Genomic DNA, 21487 nt, shown 5'->3' with positions numbered 1-21487 from the left:
CCCAAACTAAAGAATTCATTAAAGGAATAATAATTTGAATGAAGCAGACATTATGGCAGCTATGACAAACACAATTAAGGAACTTTCAAACAAAATAAAAAGCTTTCAGAGCTTTTTTTTTTTTTTACTTAATAAAATAAATTTTATTAAGTAAAAATTTAATAAAAGAATTCAATTTTTGATCCTATTCTGTATGTCACAAGAAGCTGTCAGTTACTCATGACAGCTGGGTAACTGAATTTCAACATGACAGAGATAGCCTCGAAGATGATGCCAGGTCCAGCTGGTCTTCAACTGTCACCACAACAGAAACTGTCTAATTCATGATATGGCTTACCAGAAGACAGAAAATTGAAACATTTAAGTAACATCCTAGAAAAGCAAAAGTTTCTGCACATTAGATCTCAAAATTTATTACATGTGATCAAAAATAATTGTGACACAGGCTGTAATGAAACATCTTTAGTGTTTAAGTAAATCCAAAGAATCTGATGACGAATAAGAACTGGGTCAACTACTTCCAGCTGGTTAAGGAAAGAACAATTCAAGAAAGGAAAGCACTATCACCTGTTCCAAAGAAGACCTATTCTGTTCCCTTCAGATGGCAAGGTAATGACATTAATATCCCATTCTGAGCGTTTGCTGCTAGTGGAATATTTAGACAAGAGCTGTACCAACATCATCATAAAAGAATACTTTTTTTCACTTCTGCACAAGTTGCATGACAACATTGTCAATGCAGTGTGGAAAGCTCACATAAGGAGACGTTTACCATGACAATATGCCAGCACAATGACTGTCAGATGCAATGGAAACAATTTGCAACAGTGGGATTGATCTTGAACATCTGTCTTATTCAGATGATTTAATCCTATCAATTTTCCACCTTCCCCCCCAAACTGAAAATTTGGAACTCATTTCCATAAAGATTCAGGTGATGACTATTGCCAATACTGTTTGCAGGACCTAGAAAAAAAATTGTCTTTGAGGAAAGGATTAAAGCTTTTTTTTTTTTTTTTTTAAAAAAAAGCCATAATCTCCTTCCTTTTGACAAGTATGTCAAAAGGAAGATTATATAAAAAAAGAAAGACAGATACCATATTTAATACTTACTTCTTTCATATTTATGCTGAAAACTCTTATAGTCACTCCTCATATAACAATATAACATTATGAAGTGTGCTAGCATTAATAGTCAATGGTCTAGGAATTTGAGGCATGATAAATTTAATTTCTTTTCAATAACTTGGAGTATGTTTAAAGCTAATGAAGTAATAATTTTTTTTTAAATATAGGAGTGCTTTAGGTTATCCATGAATTTGTTAATTACAAGAGGAAAAAATGAAAATGAACACTAATAAAATTTTTTGCCCTTCAACCTGGAATTCATACATTAAAAACAAGTGCAACCAGCTGTGCTGAAAAGATAATGCTAAGAACAAACTAAACTATAAAGTGCTCAAAAGTACACATACAAAAAAGGAAACATGACTATACCACAAACTTTTCCATGAAGATAAACATGCCATATCCACTTGCTTTTTTTTTTCTAGGAAAAAAGAAAGGATCACTTACCTCTCATTTACTAGTTTGTCCTTTACAGGATCTCGAGGTTGTCGCTTCATGATGTCACTTTCAGCTTGCTCATAAGCAAGAGAAATAGCAGGGACCTGTTGAAATGTGGAAGGATGATAGTGATGTGCAATCAAATTATGAATAACTGCGAAGTGAGAATGATGGGAGGAGATTCAATAATTATTAGTCAAATCAGCAGGTCTAATCCATTCTAATTACATAATTTTTACATTTGGCACTTGCAAACTATTTCTGTGAAAATATATATATATATATAACCAAACTCAACTGCCAAAATTAACTTTTAAGGATTAGTTTGGTTCATGGGCACCAAAAACTGAACCATCTAAAAAAAAAAAAAGCACACTGTGTCAGAAAAATTGTACCCTCTATAAAAGTTTTACATAGATTATGCACAAATGATCAACCAAATATTAAGTTGGAAGCAAACTTAAACATGATACAAAACTGATAAAGCAGTGTTACTATTCTGAACTGCAAAAGAAGACCAAACATTAGTGAGCTAATTTACTGTGTAGGCTCTTATGATGCCAAAGACCATACGTATGAACAGGGTATACCAACTGTATGAGACTGAACAGGGTCACAATAATGAGCTCTGTGAGGGAAACTGCCACTTGCGTTGGGCAAGATTCTCAGAAAACTAGTTGATGTTGGGAAAAAAACAAAACAACTAACTAGACAGGAGAACACACGGCAGCACAAGGAGTAAATAATTCACTGGCAGGCTGCAGGTGGTAGATGACTTTCATCAACCGGTGAAATACCACCACTTTGCTTATTGGAGGCTTGAAGTGGTGAAACCCATGTTTAGTCTCTAGAGCAAAGTTTCCGGCATCCCCACCCCCATACTTCTCCTTCAACCCATGCACGGTACTAAGTACTATAGGTTTTGATACCTTTCGTGTTTGGGGTTTTCATAGGAAAAAAAAAAAAAAAAAAAAAGCTGACAGATTTACCTCTCTGAGATGGATTAGAGAGTATATCTTTGAGACATCTGGAATAAAGAACCATTAATAGAGGAAAGATTGTATTTTTATTGCCTTGACTTTGCCTAAATACAGCTTACTATGTATAGTTACTTCAGTGTGCAGAGACAGAGCAAACTAGAATGAAGTATGGTGATACCATGTTTAACGATGAGCCAAACTATAATTAGAGAGTAATAACCAAAAAAATCCATGTGTGGTAAACAAAAAAAAGTGAAAGAGGTGTTCTGTCAGTATTAAAAAAGGCACACAGGCTGAATATCAGAAATTGTGATATCAGGTGCCATCTCTTATTATAGCAAGTCACCATTGATTTTTGTTCAATATACCTTTATAGTTCATGTTCAAACTATATTTAATCTGTCCTCTTGCCATTTCTCCTTTTCATTACAAGAGAACAATGCTCAACCCAATACTATTAACACTGTCACAGTTTCTCTGCAATGTCAATTTGCTTTGCCAGGTTAGCAGGTTCGTTGATTTTTTGAATGTTGGGCATTGGAACATAATGGGATGGAAAATTAGGGCTCCATGCTCAATCAGTCCAAACCATCAGAATTTTAATGGAACAGTTAATCCAGGCGTGGAGTGATATTCCTCAATTACTGGAATATTGCAACTTTCTTTTTCACTCTTATGCCAAGATGCATAAGAGTTTTTACACTACCAAAGAGAATGGGGGATATACTTCCTAATGATTATGCCAGTTTTCTGCATTAAGAATATTTTCTTCCAATGTTTTGATAATTTCTTCTCTTTTTTTATGATAACCTTAAACATGAAGAGTATTATAACTTACAGTACTTTAGGACTGCATATAGGTTGAATATCAAGACAGAATATTTGGTGTTACAAGTAGGTAAAGAAAAGCAAGTTATCTGTCTTGCTTTCATTAACCTGTTTATACACAGGTCAATGATGCATTGCAGGATCATCTAGACAAGACTGCAGAAATAATTCAGACACAGCAATAATTCAGACAAATGCAAAGTATGGGTAGTAACCCCCAGAGGTACGTACCAACTGTGTTGTACTACACTTAGGGTGGTAGAAAATGAAAAAGACCTGGGAGTAATTGTGCAGTCAGACATGAAGTTTTCTAATCAATGCAGACAGGCTGCAAGAGCAGGTCATGGGGTTTTGTCAATGATCAGGCCATCTTGAGTACTGCATACAGGTCTGGAGGCCTCATTTTAGGAAGGATGTAGATTTGCTTGAGTGTGTACAGAGAATGAAGGGATCCTCTTACCAAGAGGCTTAAGTTGTGCAAATTGTAGTGGCTGGAGACTAGGCACCTGCAAGGTGATCTGATTGAGGTGCATAAGGCCTTGAATGGGTTGAGCAAGCAGAATTCTGATGGGATTCTTCCACTTGTTCAGATTACGAACCTAAGGAGGCATAAATTGAAATTGAGGAAAGACAGCTGTAGAATAGATGTGCAGAAATTTGCTTTTAGCCAGTGGGTGGTTAATTGCTGGAACAAACTTCCATTTGTCATCGTGGGAGTTGAGAGAATTTTTTTTGTATTTTGGCTGATGCTGCATAAGCTCATACGCTTGCTTTCTTGCATCACATGCCACAATTACTACTAACGCTAAAGCTCAGATAAATTAATCTAAACTTTTAGGATGGAGCAATTTTTTCTGACAGAGCAAGTATTTTATATGCTTAAAATTTAATTTTTCATTAAAGAATATAAAACAAATTTTATGTCATTAACTTTTCATTTCATATGCACATATTTAGAATGGATTAAATGGGTGGGAGGAATGGGGATTGTCAAAAAACTGATTTCTTTTAAACAATTTACCTACATGGTTTTTCTCTGCTTAGGCTGTATTTAAGAAAGTTCACAAATGGTATATACAAAATTTCTCAAGATACTAGACTACAATCACTGATTCGTGCTTATTTTTAAAATATATTTTTAGTATATGTCACAGAATTTTAAACAGAGAATGCAGTTTACACACTAAGATCATATGAAGTGCAATTTTATGCAGTTATAAATTATAAACAGGTACAAACACAAATCAGATATACAACACATACACACACACACTACAAAATACAAAGGGTTATTATTTGCAAATGACATGCTATAATTTTTTATAAGTGAAAGAGAAGAGCTCAGAAAAAAAAAAACAGTTGTAATTAAGCAATGTGTGAAGTTCAAATACCTGTGATTTTGGCAAAAGTCAGGAGAGTCACATCTCTGGCCACGTGAGTAAGAAGGAAAAATGTAGAAAAAAAGCAAAAAATTTCAAAGAAGATATTATTTAGTATTCCAGATATAAAAGGCAAGATTTAAAAGAAGTGAGTAATATATGTAACATATATTTAAGGGAGTTTTCACTTCAATCAAGTCTCAGTTTGCAATAGATAAACAGTGAATGGGCACCATTAAGTGAAACTTAAAACAATTATGTTAGCAGAATGTGCTAACACAACTGTAAAATAAAATAGTAAAACAGAACTGAAAATAGAAATTAAGTCCTCTGGAGCATGCATTTAACGAAAAATCATTATTTATACTCTGAGATAATTGTTAAAAAAAGTGTACATTTTAAACAAATTAATGCCAGTTACAGCTCCCTTAAATACAGTACTCTATCAGTATATTAGAGAAAAGATAGATGTCATACATGCATAACAGCAAAAGAAACTGAAGTTCTGCTTGGTGTACGAGATTTACCTCTCATTTACAAGTTTATCATGAGTGGGATCGCGTGGTCTTCGTTTCATTATATCTGATTCTGCATGCTCATAAGCCAGTGATATAGCAGGAACCTGCAGCAGGAAGGAAGAATAGAGAAAAGATTAAGTGAAAGGCACAGAACATGCAACACCAACATTCCATAACAGTTACGTTAAAGTTCCACAGTATAGCAGCATATGGTTATGGCTATCCTGAAATATACACATTATCATAAGTTAATCATTAATTATGACATACATAGCCACTTTATATAGTCTTTCATAAGAACAAAAAATTTAATTAAAAATTACAGGAAAAACAATGTATGTATTGTATAGCTTTTGGTACTATACTTGTGAAATTATATGGCCTACGTTAGAAACAAACTTTATAATCTTTATTAGGTTTCAATTATTAAGAACTTGTACAAAAATATTCTCAGTTATCCCATAACATTTGAGAGTACATATCTGAATGCATCTTCATATATTCTACCAAAAAGAGAACAAGTTAGGGGTTTGAAGTTTAGGAATAACAGTAATACTAACATGACTGTACTGGAGCAAATAATCATAAGAGAAGGTGCATATAGTAGCTTTAGGTACATTCCATAAATTTTAAAAAAAATTTGCATCACCGGAAGGTATATTATAAAATGTAAGCTACTGAAATAATTTGAAGCACGTCTGATTTACATCTCTATAATTCTCTTTATCCCTTGGAGAAAAATCATCATATGACTAATTGTACCAGTGGGTATCTTCCCCACCAGTTGAAAAATTTTTAAGTAAGCAGTTCCAAAAGCAGAAGATAAAATCTTAGCCTTTCTGGTGTATTTATAACAGACAAATATCATCCTTGTTCTAATTTCACTCTCCACTTGAGTTTTCACTTGTTAGCTGGTAATCAGTTACATGGCTACTGAATAAATGAAGATGGACTAATACAGATCTAAGCAGACAAAATTAGAGAAATCGCTAAGAGAAATGAATTTCATAAAGGTTGCAGCAGACAATTTGGCATGAAATGAGCTACATAAAACCAAAGTCATAAAAGTTGGTAGACAAGGAAAATTTACAATGCATTTAATGTCTCAATTGGTAAGAACATCCCTTTGTGCCATAACTTAGTTGCCTTTCTCTGTATCCATTCTAAAAAGGAGGATAGGAATCCTCATTCTAGGATTCTAAACCTCATTTAGAACCTGTTAGAAAGGATGCAATATTCAAAAGGTGGTCTTACAACTGCCTTCAACAATGGGGGGAAAAATCACTGTTGCTATTTTTCCATCATATATATAACAGTTGTTAGGCATTTTTCCCCCCCCTACTAGCCAAGGTCCTGTATATCACTGAAAGAATACCAAGAATTGTCCTGCCAGCTTATCCATGCTGTTTAGAGAACTTCGTATCAGACTGCATAACTACTCCTGTCTTTTTCATACCAACTACCTTGAGTCTGCCACTGAAGCGGAAATACTGTCCTAAAATTACTACTACCTTGCATTTATTATTATCATCACTGGCAAATGATGCAAGCTTATAGCATCAGCAAAAAAATAAAATAAAATAAAATAAAATCATCTAATTCTTTAAATTTATTCAAATTACCCACTTCCACAACACCAAATGGCAGTTTGTTCCAAACAATCAATTACACATTGCCTGAAAGCAAACTATAACACATCTATTCTTTTTCAATTTAAGTTTACATCCCTGTGTATGCATTGTCTGAGAAAGTGTGAAACTACTATCGTCGAGTTTACTTAATCAATTTAAATCCTTAAACACTTCTATCAGGCCCCCCGACAATGGTCTAGTTTCCAAATGCTGCAATTTACAAAACCAGTCTTTTGCGGTGAGAGCACCCCCTGTGTTCTCGACTAATCTGGGTAAGATGCCTCCATTTCAAGAGATCCACACCTTTCATCTTTCTTAAAATGAGGTTTCCAGATCTGCATGCAGTAATCAAGATTTGGCCTAACCACTATCACATACAATGAGATATTCACCTCCTTGTCACTGCTGGTGAAGTTTCTGCATATCATTGACAGAACCACATTAGCCATTGTAGCAGCCTGTCTGCACTACTCAGAGAACTTCATATCAAACTGTATAATTACCCTCTTATAATTGCAATATAATAGGTTTCTTTCATTTTCAACCACCTTCAGTGTGGTACCATCTAAATGGTATATTATTCTGGGATTACTGTTGCCCATAGGCAGTACCTTGCATTTACCAATTTTAAACCTAAAATTGCCACTTCTCAGCCAATCTGTCCATTTATCTAGGTCTTGCTGCAGAATCATACCTTGATTCCTATCACTGCCCACCTATCATCTGCAAACTTAGATAATAAGCTTAATATGCCTTCTCATTGATATCATTAATAAATACTGTAAAACGTAAAGGGTCCAGCACTAAATGCTGAGAGACTCAACTAATAACATTAGTGCAAGAATAGCAGCACCCATTTATAACCACAATCTGTCTTCTGCAACTCAACCATCCTTTTATCCAAAGCAGTAACTTGCCCCTAATGCCACACTGCTCATTGTACAAATTGAACAAGTTTTTTGTCTGGAACAGAGTCAAAAGCATTATGGAAATCTAAATATATGACGTTAAAAGTATTATCTTCATCCATTTTCTTCATTACTACGTCACAGTAGCCAATCGGATTTGTCAGACAGGATTCCCCCCTTCCTTAACAAATCCATGTTGTTAATTCCATTCTTATTAAGTTGACCATGCAGTACTTCTTTAACCAAAGTATTATTTAATGTTATTTAATACCTCTTATCTGTAAACACCTGGCCTTTTGGCCGTGAAGGGAAAGTGCAACACTAACCTTGTAACAAACTACAATCAAATGTTGTGGCCATAAAAGATTCCCCCCCCTCTCTATTTTCCCTAGCACAGAATCAAGTTTAGGGGTCTATAAATGTCTTCATGCCCCCCCCCCTGTGAATAGGGAAGCTATTTGCACACCTCCAATATATGTACATAAGAACCTCCCCTGAATCCAAGGGTGCACTCCTAATTATGGTTGGGTTTGCTTACCTCTTTTAATAACTGAAGAGATCCATCCGTCACAAGTGCATTACAGTTGGACACCAACTTAAAGTAAGCCCGAGGTATGTAACTTCAGACTTACGCAAATATTTTTGGTAAAATTGTAAAGATACTTTCTGTATAATTTTTAAGAGTGAAGTTGAATGAATGAACAATAAGTACAAGTTTTCATTTCTGTTCCCCTACAAACTATGTTGGATAATAACCTGCGCATAATTACACTGGTGTGCAAAACTTAAGGAACGGTCAGGTTTTCATCTGTAGCTTCTCATAGGAGTGGTCTGGATAAGGGAAAAGCATACCAAAGGAACCTCATGAGGTACAGAAAAGAAGGAAACAACGCCGACACAACAACGGAAACAAAATGGTACAGAGGGACTTTATTCAAAAATGGCAACATAGCACTGGCTGCCATGATACAGATGCATCACTGCCAAAGATGGAACAAAGGGAAGAGATGATCCTCAGTAGGAGATATGGCCATGCCTAATGTCAATGCAAGCTTTGCATTCCTGTCCATACTTAGAACAATGTTGTTGATAAGTTCTTGCAGTAACATCGTCCATTCCTCTGTCAGTGCCATCTTCAGCTGGTGAACATTTTCTGGTGGGCGTGGACGTGTTGCTAGGAGTCTCCCCAGAGCATCCCATATGTGTTCAATGGGATTTAGATTGGTGGAACAGGCAGGCCAATCCATACGAACAATATCCTCATCTTCCAAAAACGTATCAACAGCCGCAGTGCGATGAGGTGTAGCGTTATCATCCATAAATATGAACTTGGGGCCAATGGCACCTCAGATCAGATGCACATGGAGAAGGATCATCTAAGTACAGTAGCATGCACTGGTTACAGAACAGCCTTCCAGTATCTGGAGTTGTGTACGTCCATCCAAGATAACGGTCTCCCCAGACAAGAACACCTCGACCACCATATCGATCCCTTTCAGTGATATCTGCGGGGTGATACCGTGTGCCAACCTCTCGCCAGATTAGCTGACGTCCAGAATCGCTGCTGAGACTGAACCTACTCTCATCAGTAAACAGTACCTTACTCCACTGCGCTGCTGTTCAGTCCTTGTAGTAGTAGTAGTGCTGGTGGTGGCGGCATGTGATGCAAGAAAGTAAGTGTATGAGCTTATGCGGCATCAGCCAAAAAAAAAACAAAAAAAAACACCATTCTCTCCAAATGCCTGTCCAGTTCGTACTTAAATTTATTTAACCTATCAACTTTCACGACAGATGGAAGTTTGTTCCAGCAATTAACCACCCGCTGGCTAAAGGCAAATTTCCACACACGTCTTTTCTTAATTTGAATTTATGCCCCCCTTAGGTTTGTAATCTGAACAAGTGGAAGAATCCCATCAGAATTCAGCGTGCTCAACCCATTCAAGGCCTTATATACCTCAATCAGATCACCTCGCAGCTGCCTAGTCTCCAGCCACTGCAATTTGCAGAACTTTAGCCTCCCTTGGTAAGAGGATCCCTTCATTCCCCTCACCAATCTTGTTTCCCTTCTCTGTACTCGCTCAAGCAAATCTGCATCCTTCCTAAAATGAGGCCTCCAGACCTATAGGGGTTACATCTACCCATATGCAGTACTTTGCATTTGTCAAGGTTAAACTTCAGTTGCCACTTCTTAGCCCATCTACCCAAATTATCTAGATCCTGTTGCAGTAGCACACTGCCATTACTGTCATTAACAACCCTGCCAACCTTTGTATCATCTGCAAACTTCGACACTAAGCCTGATATACCTTCATCAATATCACTGATAAATATACAAAACAACAGTGGACCCAAAACCGAACCCTGTGGGACTCCACTAATAATATTAGTCCACGAAGAGCAGCACCCATTAATTACCACCCTCTGTCTTCTCCCACTCAACCATCCTTTTATCCATTGTAGCAACTTACCCTTAATACCATTCTGCTCCAATTTGTACAATAGTCTTCCATGCGCAACAGTGTCAAAAGCTTTCCTGAAATCCAAATATATGATATCAAAATTATTTTTTGCTTCCAGTTCCTTTGTAACCACATCACAATATCCTATCAAATTTGTCAGACAAGACTTTCCCTTAACAAACCCATGCTATGTCTGAATTATTGCTGCAATCTTGTCTAGATGATCCTACAATGCATCTTTAACCAGTGATGCCATTATTTTACCCGTAACAGAAGTTAAACTAACTGGTCTGTAATTACTCGGGTCACCTTTCGACCCCCCCTTGTGAATTGGGGATACATTTGCACATCTCCAGTCCGTGGGGACCTCCCCTGAGTCCAAGGATGCTCTCATAATTATGGCTAAGGGTTTGCTTACTTCCTTTGCCACCTCCTTTAATATAACTGGATAGATCCCATCCACCCCAGGTGCCTTTCTTATGTTTAACTTCAACAATTTCCCCTCCACTTTGCTCTCAGTTATTACAAAATCATTAAGCACCCTGCTACAATTTGATAACCTTCTGCCATTTTCAAACCTTAATAACTCCTCATGTGTGAGTGTAGAGGCAAAATACTCATTCAGTTTGTTTGCTATCTGAACGGGATCATCAACAGCAGAACCATCGATATCCAGTGGACCAATCAGGTTCATACCCTTCCTTTTAGAGTTTATATAAGTAAAGAAATCCTTGCTGTTTTTCGTAGCATTTTTTGCCAAAGATTTCTCGTAATCTGCCTTCGCCTGCCTAACCTCCTTTTTGACCTGATTACAGACTAGCTTATATCTGCCATAGGCTTCTGAGTTATATAAAATGCATGGGATGCATATAATTTATATGCATCCCATGCATTTTTCTTCTCTATCACAAGTCTCATTTGTTCGATGCACCCACTTTAAACAGAGTCTCCGATGGGCAGGTGTTAAAGAGACTCAGCATACTGGCTGTCGGGCAAACACTCCACCTTTGTGGAGTCGCCTGGCCACAGTAAACTGCGAAATCCTGCGCCCTGTACAGCTGGTTTGCAATGGATCCCACTGTAGTGTCGGTCCCTCTTGGCCTGTAGGAGTATATAGCAGTCATCACTGGGCATTGTTTTTCGTAGACAACAAACACTGGTCCTTCTAACAGCTGTTCCTGTTGTTCTGAAGGCAGACAATGCTATGGGTGATACAGAACTCTACAGCCACACTCCTTGCGCTTCGACCTTCCTCCCGCTTCCCAATTATTCGACCCCAGGTAAAGTCATCCAGATGTTGTCTACTGGCCATTTCGTTGACCATAGCACTGTATGAAACCAACTGAAAGTCAGTAACAATTGTGCTCACCATCAGGCAATTTTCACATAACTGCTGAGCTGCTGCTTTTATCTGTTTATGTGAGCCCTCTCTTCATGATTCAAATTTTTGCATGTGCACCAGCTTTCTACTGAACAGCCAGAGTTATGCAAATTGCCACAGGCTGTTTCGTTTGATTTTGTGGTTGTTACCTTTAGAAATAGTGTTGGTCCTTATGTTTTGCACACCAGTGTAGAATCTAGGTAAATAACTAGATTTAACATTTCATTTTCTGCTTTAAAAATTCCAAAGAAATATTTGACAACATGTGTTTGAGACAGGTGAACTATGTTGAAGCATTTCGGAGAAACCCCCACAACATTCAATGGGACACAGACTGCGTTCCATCAGCTATTGCTTAGGAGAATTACACTCTAGCCCTTCATCTCTATATGCTTTTATTCCATTCTTTCTGTATTGTAGTCAGTTCAGTTTTGTTTCAGAGTGAAGTGGCAGCTTTTGTTTGCATTTTGTATGTAATATTTGTTACACATCAGGTTATTGTGGTGAAGTTGAATTTCACATTGTCCAACCATTTTCAATGACTTAGCATCAAACTATCATCGTGTAGTGCGTGCTTCATTCGCATGTCATAAGGTGTGACAGCATATCTTGCAACTTAATCCTGTGAAGTTCTTTAAAGACAATTTCATTTTGACTGTTATCATGGTGTGGCTTAAGAGAATAAGTGAAAGCGGTACTACTTCACTGCTGCACCCAAATAAAGATTTTAATTGTTATGGTATATAACTATTTTATTCATTCTTCTGAGAATATTATCTGGTTTTTGTAATTTTGGCATATCAGGATATAGTAGCAATATTTTATCAGTTGTTTCGAAGTTTTGTAAAATTCGACTTACGTAAGAAGTCCTGGAACATATCTCTTATGTATGTTGGGGTTCCCACCCCTAAAAACTTCATGTGTGAATGTAGATGCACAATATTTACTTATTTTGTCAGCAACCTGAACAGGATCGTCAATAGTTATACCATACATATCTAGTGGATCAATGCAGCTCATCATTTTCCTTCTAGTGTTAACATAAGCAAAGAATTCTTGGTTACTTTGATTTGCATTCCAAGGACTTGCCATAGTCCACCTTAGCTTGCTTAATCCACTCTCTCTTAGTGATCTGGTTGCAGACTAGTTTGTACTTAGTATAGGATTAGCAAAGGCACATGATGCAAGAAAGCAAGCTTCTATATCATCAGCCAAAAAAAAAAAAAAAAACCCTTATTTCACCCATTCACTCATTCCAAATGTTTGTCAAGTCCTGCCATGAATCTATTTAAGCTATCAACTTCCACAAGAACATACGGAAGTTTGTTCCAGCTATCAATCACCTGATGGCTAAATCCAAACTTATTCTGAGCAAGAGGAAGAATCCCATCAACATTGAGCAGGCTCAAACCATTCAAAGCTTTATACACCTCAATCAGATCACCTCTCAGATGCCTAGTCCCTCAGACACTGTAATTTGCAAAACTAAAGACTTTCTTCATAAGAGCAACCCTTTGTTCCATTCACTAATCTTGTTGCCCTTCTCTGTACTCACTCCAACAGTCCTACATGCTTCTTAAAATGAGGCCTCCAGATCTGTATACAGTACTCAAGGTGTGGCCTAACCATTGCCTTATACAAGGGGATAATCAACTCCTTATCCCTACTAGAAAAATTCCTGTATATTATTGACAAGACACTATGAGCTACTCTTGTAAACCGTCTGCACTGCACAGAAAACTTCATATCCGCCAGCACAATTACCCCCAGGTCCTTTTCATTCTCTACCACTGTCATTGTAGTACCACAGAGTTGATACTTTACTCTGGGGTTACTGCTTCCCATATGCAGCACTTTACATTTGTCAATGTTACACTTCATTTGCCACCTCTCAGCCCATCTACTCAACCATTCCAGATCCTGCTGCAGCAGCATACTGTCATTAGTGTCATTAACAACCCTGCCAACCTTCGTATCGTATGCAAACTTGGACATAAGTCAGATATACCATCATCAATATCATTTATAAATATTGAAAACAACAATGGACCAAACATTGAACCCTGAGGGACTCCACTAATAACATTAGTCCACGAAGAGCATTGTCCAGTTTGGTTGGTTTGGTTTTTATTTTTTAGGAGCATTAGCAACTAAGGCCATATTGCTCCGGGACATGCGGTGGTCATTCCCTGACCTTTCCGCATCCTCCGTATTTGGTGGTGACGGCCTCGAACCCCAGTCTAATCAAGAAGCATGTGATACGCATTGCTGCTCCTTCCCACCTGGCTAAGGAGGTGCCACATTGTCCAGTGATTACCACCATTCTGTCTTCTCCCACTCAACCATCCCTTTATCCATAGCAGCAATTTGCCTCCAATGCTACACTGCCCCAATTTGTGCAGCAGTCTTCAATGTGCAACAGTATCAAATGCCTTTCTAAGGTCCAAATATATGATATAAAAATTATTCTTTGCATCCAGTTCCTTTGTGGCTACATCACAGTATATAATCAAATTGGTCAGGTAAGACTTCCCCCCCTTAACAAACCCATGCTGTGTCCGAGCTGTAACTGAAGTCTTGTCTAGATGATCCTGCAATGATTCTTTAACCAGTGCCTCCATTAATTTCCCTGGAACAGAAGTTAAACTAAACAGGTCTGTAATTTCCTCTGTCTCCCTTTGATCCACATTTGTGGATTGGGGTCACATTTTCACAACTCCAGTCCATGGGCACCTCCCCTGAGTCCAAGGAAGCTCTCATAATTATGGCTAAGCTTACTTCCTTTGCCACCTCCTTTAATATAACTAAATAGATTCCATCCACCCCAGATGCCTTATGTTTATCTTCAATAATTTCTCCTCCACTTTACTCTCAGTTATTACAAGATTATCCAGCTTACAAAATACACCACTGGCATTCCCCTCCCTGAATAACTCCTGTGTGAATGTAAATGCAAAATATTCATTTAGTTTGTTAGCTACCTGAGCAGGATCATCAACAGTTGAACCGTCAATATCAAGTGGACCAACCTGATTCATCCCCTTCCTTCTAGAGTTTACATAAGTAAAGAACTCTGCTGTTTTTCTTTGCATCCTTTGCCAAAGATTTCTCGTAATCTGCCTTCGCCTGCCTAACCTTGTTAGGCTGGTGAAGCAGATCAAATTGTAGCAAATTGGATCCTCTTACCAAGAGAGGCTTAAGTTCTGCAAATTGCAGTGCCTGGAGACTAGGCACCTGCGCGGTGATCTGATTGAGGTGTAAAAGGCCTTGAATGGGTTGAGCACACTGAATTCTCATGGGATCCTCCCACTTGTTCAGATTACGAACCTAAGGGGGCATAAAATTTGATCCTACAATTTGATCCTGCCAATATGGACACCAAAATGGAGTCACTGGTTAAAGATGCATTGCAGGATCATCTAGACAAGACTGCAGTAATAATTCAGACACAGCATGGGTTTGTTAAGGGAAAGTCTTGTCTGACAAACCTGATAGGATATTATGATGTGGTTACAAAGGAACTGGATGCAAAAAATAATTTTGATATCATATATTTGAATTTAAGGAAAGCTTTTGACACTGTTGCGCAAGGAAGACTATTGTACAAATTGGAGCAGAATGGTATTAAGGGTAAGTTGCTACAATGGATAAAAGGATGGTTAAGTGGGAGAAGACAGAGGGTGGTAATTAATGGGTGCTGCTCTTCGTGGACTAATGTTATTAGTGGAGTCCCACAGGGTTCAGTGTTGGGTCCACAGTTGTTTTGCATATTTATCAATGATATTGAAGAAGGTATATCAGGCTTAATGTCGAAGTTTGCAGATGATACAAATGATACAAATACATGATACAATGGCAGTGTGCTACCGCAACAGGATCTAGATAATTTGGGCAGATGGGCTAAGAAGTGGCAACTGAAGTTTAACCTTGACAAATGCAAAGTACTGCATATGGGTAGAAGTAACCCCAGAGAAACGTACCAACTATGTGGTACTACACGTAAGGTGGTAGGAAAATGAAAAAGACCTGGGAGTAATTGTGCAGGCAAATATGAAGTTTTCTGAGCAATGCAGACAGGCTGCCAGGGCAGGTCATGGGGTTTTATCAATGATATATAGGAATTTTGCTAGCAGGGAAAAGGAGGTGATTATCCCTCTGTATAAGGCAATGGTCAGGCCACGCCTTGAGTACTGCGTACAGGTCTGGAGGCCTCATTTTAGGAAGGATGTAGATTTACTTGAGCGTGTACAGAGAAGGGCAACATGAAGGGATCCTCTTACCAAGAGAGGCTTATGTTCTGCAAATTGCAGTGGCTGGAGACTAGGCACCTGCACAGTGATCTGATTTAGGTGTATAAGGCCTTGAATGGGTTGAGCATGCTGAATTCTGATGGGATCCTTCCACTTGTTCAGATTACTAACTTAAGGGGGCATAAATTCAAATTAAGAAAAGACAGATGTAGAATAGATGTGCGGAAATTTGCCTTTAGCCAGCGAATGGTTAATTGCTGGAACAAACTTCCATCTTTCGTTGTGGAAGTTGATAGTTTTGAATAAATTTAGGGAGGAACTGGACAGGCATTTGGAGGGAATGGTGTGATTTTTTTTTTTTTTTTTTGGCTGATGCTGCATAAGCTCATACACATGGTGTTTTGCATCACATGCCACTACTACTACTACCTCCTTTGTGACTTGGTTACAGAGCAGCTTATATCTATCATAGGCTTCTGTGTTACCTGTTATTTTATATGTATCCCATGCATTTTTATTCTTTGTCACATGTCTAATTAGTTCATCTGACATCCATTTAAGCCTAAGTCTTGAACAATATTTCTTAGTATGAAAAGCTTAGTAGCTTCCAAGATTAATTCTTTGAATGCTTCCCATTTTGAATTTGCTGTTAGCTAACATCATCAATTTGTCCCACCATATAGAATTGAAATAATGTCTCAGACCACCGTCACCACCTTTACGAAAGCAAAAACCCTTCTCTTTACACTTTATGGTAGTTACCTCTTTGAGTAAATCCCATTTCAGCACACTCTGATCATTGTCACCTAGTGGTTCCTTTATCTGCAGATTCTTAACGCATGAAGAATCACTACTGATAATTAGACCAAGAGTATTATTCCTTCTAGTTGCCTCCCGAACATGCTGCTGTAGAAAACAATCATCCAATAAACCCACAAAAGCCTTGCTAGTGTGTGAGTGACCAACCCACAAATTCCAGTCAATCTCTGGGAAATTAAAATCCCTCATTATAAGACACTCTGATTTACTGGCCCACTATTTCTCGGCACAACTGCTCATTATGCACATTGGATTCATTAGGCCTATCTGTCATCCACCTACTCTCATTTTTTTCTTTCCCAGTGCTTATGTCCCACCAAATAGACTCAACACTGCATTTTCCACCAATTGGATGCACTTCCTTTGATTTTGTTTCTTAACTAACAGCATAACCCCTCCTCCCTTCCTGTCCTGTCTATCCTTTGTGTACACATTGTACTCCCCAAATTACAATTCTGCACTGTTTATGTCTATGTGACACCAAGTCTCTGTCCCCCTCTAATTTATGATCATCCTATGCAATTTTTCTCCATCCCTGGTCTCATTAGTTCATCTGACATCTATTTAGGTCTAATCCTTAAACTAACGGGAGGTTCAAAAAATTAGTATTCACCTAGAAGTAGTTGTCAAAATGGCAATTTTTGTTACCTCTCAATATGTCTGCAGGCCAGCCCACTAGTTCCAATAAAGATCTGGGAAGTCCCACATTATATTAGATCCATGTTTATCTGACGATATGGGTCAAAGTAATACTTGCATTTAGAGAAGTGGGGAGTGCAAAAGACCTGGGAGGAGGGTAATTGTGAGTCAGATATGAAGTTTTCTGAGCAGCACAGGCAGGCTGCCAGAGCAGGTCATGGGGGTCTTGTCAATGATATACAGGAATTTTGCTAGCAGGGATAAGGAGGTGATTATCCTATTGTATAAGGCAATGGTTAGGCCATACCTTGAGTACTGTATACAGGTCTGCAGGCCTCATTTTAGGAAGGATGTAGAGCTGCTGGGACGAGTACAGAAAAGAAAAACACTTTTCTTGTGGGCCTATATGAGAGCTTGAAGGACAGGGTGGATGCCCTCGAAGAAACTAAATTGAGGGGCCCATCAAGCTCTCAGCTGCCCACATCAACGCCACAGCTTGCACTTGGGCGTCGCGTGGCACAGAGACAACCCCCAAGGCAGAATGCGCTGGTCCCGAAGGAACTAGTAATTGTTGGTGACTCTATTGTCAGGGAAACGGGGAACATGCTTTGTAAAAACGATAGGTGGAACAGGACCAGGGTATGTCTGCCAGGGGCAAAGGTTGATGACGTTGTAGAGCGAATATCATCTTTTAAGGGCACAAAAGGTGATATAGTTGTACACGTTGGCACTAATAATATTAAGAGTAGGAGACCGGCAGAATTACTTAACAAGTACAGGTCACTGTTGAACAAAAGCCGAGAATTAGGGTTGAATTTGAAAGTGTCTGCAATTCTGCCCAGACACGATAGGAGGGAGTATATGATGAGAGCCTTGTCGATCAATTCGGCCCTGGAAAGATTGTGCAAGGCTCAAGGGGTAGAATTTTTTTCAGCCTGGACTGTACTTGTTAACAGGAGAGATTGCTTCTACAGGGATGGGATACACTTAAATAGAAAGGGTGCAAGAATATTTGCTGATGCTATCGAGGCAGTGTTAGGTGGGTCGGAAAACTGCTAGCTTGGGGGGAGACAAAGACCAATAGATTGACAGTAGCCACTGGCAGAGGTGAAAGAGATTCTTGCACTGCTTCTATTAGAATGAGCAGAAGCCTGAAAAACAAGATGCATGGTATTTCAGAGACTGCTGGGAGCCATTGCGGTACAAGTAAACACATGGGTTGTGTTAGGGTAGCTAAGAATAGAAACAGGTGCAGGTATACTTGCGTGTACACCAATGCTAGGAGTTTAGTAAATAAATTTGATGAATTTGAGGTATTGCTCAAAACATCAAAGGCAGATATTGTTGGGATATCAGAGACATGGTGTCACACAGATATAAGGGATGCAGAACTGCAATTTGGGGAGTACAACGTCTACAGAAAGGATAGACAGGATAGGAAGGGGGGAGGGGTTATGCTATTAGTTAAGAAACACATAAAAACCAAGGAAGTTAAGCCAGTCGACATCGCTGGACAGTGCAGTGTTGAGTCAGTTTGGTGTGACATAAGCATTGGGAGATCAAAATTGAGAGTAGGAGTGTGCTATAGGCCTAATGACTCTGATGAGTATAATAAGAAACTGTACAGGGAAATAGAGTGGGCCAGTAAATCAGAGAGTCTTATAATGGGGGATTTTAATTTCCCAGATATTGACTGGAATTTGTGGGTTGGTCACTCACACACTAGCAAGGCTTTTGTGGATTTATTGGATGATTGTTTTCTACATCAGCATGTTCGGGAGGCAACTAGAGGGAGTAATACTCTTGATTTGATTATCAGCAGTGATTCTTCATGCATTAAGAATCTGCAGATAAATGAACCACTAGGTGGCAGTGATCACAGTGTGCTGAAGTGGGATTTACTCAAAGAGGTAACTACCATTAGGGGTAAAGGGAAGGGTTATTGCTTCCGTAAAGGCGACTACGATGGACTGAGACAGTATTTAAATTCTATACAGTGGGACCAACTGATGATGTTACCAACAGCAAATTCAAAATGGGAAGCATTCAAAGAACTTATCTTGGAAGCTACTAGGCTTTACATACCAACTAAGAAATATTGTTCAAGGTTTAGGCCAAAATGGATGTCAGATGAACTAATGAGGCATATGGCAGAGAAGAAAAATGCATGGGATACTTACAAATTAACACATATTATGATAGATACAAGTTGATATGCAACCAAGTTACAAAGGAGGTTAGGCAGGCGAAGGCAGATTACGAGAAATCCTTGGCAAGGGATGCAAAGAAAAACAGCAAAGAGTTCTTTACTTATGTAAACTCTAGAAGGAAGGGGATGAATCAGATTGGTCCACTTGATATTGATGGGTCAACTGTTGATGATCCTGCTCAGGTAGCTAACAAACTAAATGAATATTTTGCATCAACATTCACACATGAGGAGTTATTCAGCGAGGGGAATGCCAGAGGTGTATTCAACTCTAGCAGTAAGCTACAGAATCTTGAAATAACTGGGAGTAAGGTGGAGGAGAAACTGTTGAAGATAAACACAAGAAAGGCACCCGGTGTGGATGGGATCTATCCAGTTATATTAAAGGAGGCAGCAAAGGAAGTAAGCAAACCCTTAGCCATAATTATGAGAGCTTCCTTGGACTCAGGGGAGGTACCCATAGACTGGAAATGTGCAAATGTGACCCCAATTCACAAAGGAGGATCAAAGGCTGACACAAGTAATTATAGACATGTGAGCTTAACTTCTGTTCCAGGAAAATTAATGGAGGCACTGGTTAAAGAAGCACTGCAGGATCATTTAGACAAGACTTCAGTTATAGCTTGGACACAGCATGGTTTTGTTAAGGGGAAGTCTTGCCTGACCAATTTGATTGGATACTATGATGCAGTCACAAAAGAACTGGATGCAGGGAATAGCTTTGATATTATATACTTGGATCTTAGAAAGGCTTTTGATACTGTTGCACATGGAAGACTGCTACACAAATTGGAGCAGTGTGACATTGGAGGCAAATTGCTGCTATGGATAAAGGGGTGGTTGAGGGGGAGAAGACAGAGAGTGGTAATCAATGGACACTGCTCATCGTGGACTAATGTTATTAGTGGAGTCCCTCAGGGCTCAGTGTTGGGTCCATTATTGTTTTCTGTATTTATAAATGAAATGTCCAAGTTTGCAGTCGATACAAAGGTTGGTAGGGTTGTCAAGGACACTACTGACACTATGCTACTGCAGTAGGATCTGGAAAGGTTGAGCAGATGGGCTGAGAGGTGGCAAATGAAGTTTAACATTGACAAATGTAAAGTACTACACATGGGAAACAGCAACCCCAGAGCAACGTATCAACTCTGTGGTACTACACTGACAGTGGTAGAGAATGAAAGGGACTTGGGGGTGGTTGTGCAGGCAGATATGAAGTTCTCTGAGCAGTGCAGACGGGCAGCAAGAGTAGCTCATGGAGTATTGTCAATGATATACAGGAATTTTTCCAGCAGGGATAAGGAAGTGATTATTCCCTTGTATAAGGCAATGGTCAGGCCACACCTAGAGTACTGTACACAGGTCTGAAGGCCTCATTTCAAGAAGGATGTAGAGCTGCTGGAACGAGTACAGAGAAGGGCAACAAGATTAGTGAATGGAACAAAGGGGTGCTCTTACGAAGAAAGGCTTAAGTTTTGCAAATTACAGTGTCTGGAGACTAGGCACCAGCGAGGTGATCTGATAGAGGTGTATAAAGCCTTGAATGGTTTGAGTATGCTCAATGCTGATGGGATTCTTCCTCTATCTCAGAAAAATCACCTGAGAGGGCATAAATTCAAATTGAGGAAAGACAGATGTAGGATAGACGTGCGGAAATTTGCCTTTGGCCAGCGGGTGGTTGGTTGGTGGAACAGACTTCCATCCCTTGTAGTGGAGTTTGATAGCCTAAACAAATTTAAGGCTCAGCTGGACAGGTATTTTTAACGAACAGAGGGGTGAAGTGGAAGTGGGCTTTTTTTTTTTTTTTTTTTTGGCTGATGCTGCAAAAGCTTGCTTTCTTGCATCAAATGCCTCTACTAATGCTAATGCTAACACTACTGGTGAGGAGAACAAAGGGAAGCTTTTACCAAGAAAGGCTTA

The 21487-nt window shown here is 38.9% G+C and overlaps 1 protein-coding gene across 1 annotated transcript in view; it reads right to left on the bottom strand.

Annotated features, from left to right (window-relative positions):
• LOC150080152 (sodium/potassium-transporting ATPase subunit alpha-like) overlaps positions 1–21487 on the bottom strand; it is a 379958-nt gene that overhangs the window by 56072 nt on the left and 302399 nt on the right. The window contains exon 17 of the mRNA XM_090380992.1: positions 1576–1670. Within this exon, the coding sequence (XP_090237118.1) occupies positions 1576–1670 (95 nt within the window). The remainder of the gene's footprint in view (positions 1–1575; positions 1671–21487) is intronic.

This window comes from Mastigoproctus giganteus, chromosome 9 (genome assembly GCF_048544385.1).
Source record: "Mastigoproctus giganteus isolate SK-2022 chromosome 9, ASM4854438v1, whole genome shotgun sequence".
Classification (NCBI taxonomy): domain Eukaryota; kingdom Metazoa; phylum Arthropoda; class Arachnida; order Uropygi; family Thelyphonidae; genus Mastigoproctus; species Mastigoproctus giganteus.
The sequence above is the reverse complement of the archived record's forward strand: the minus strand, read 5'-3'. Positions and strand labels throughout refer to the sequence as shown.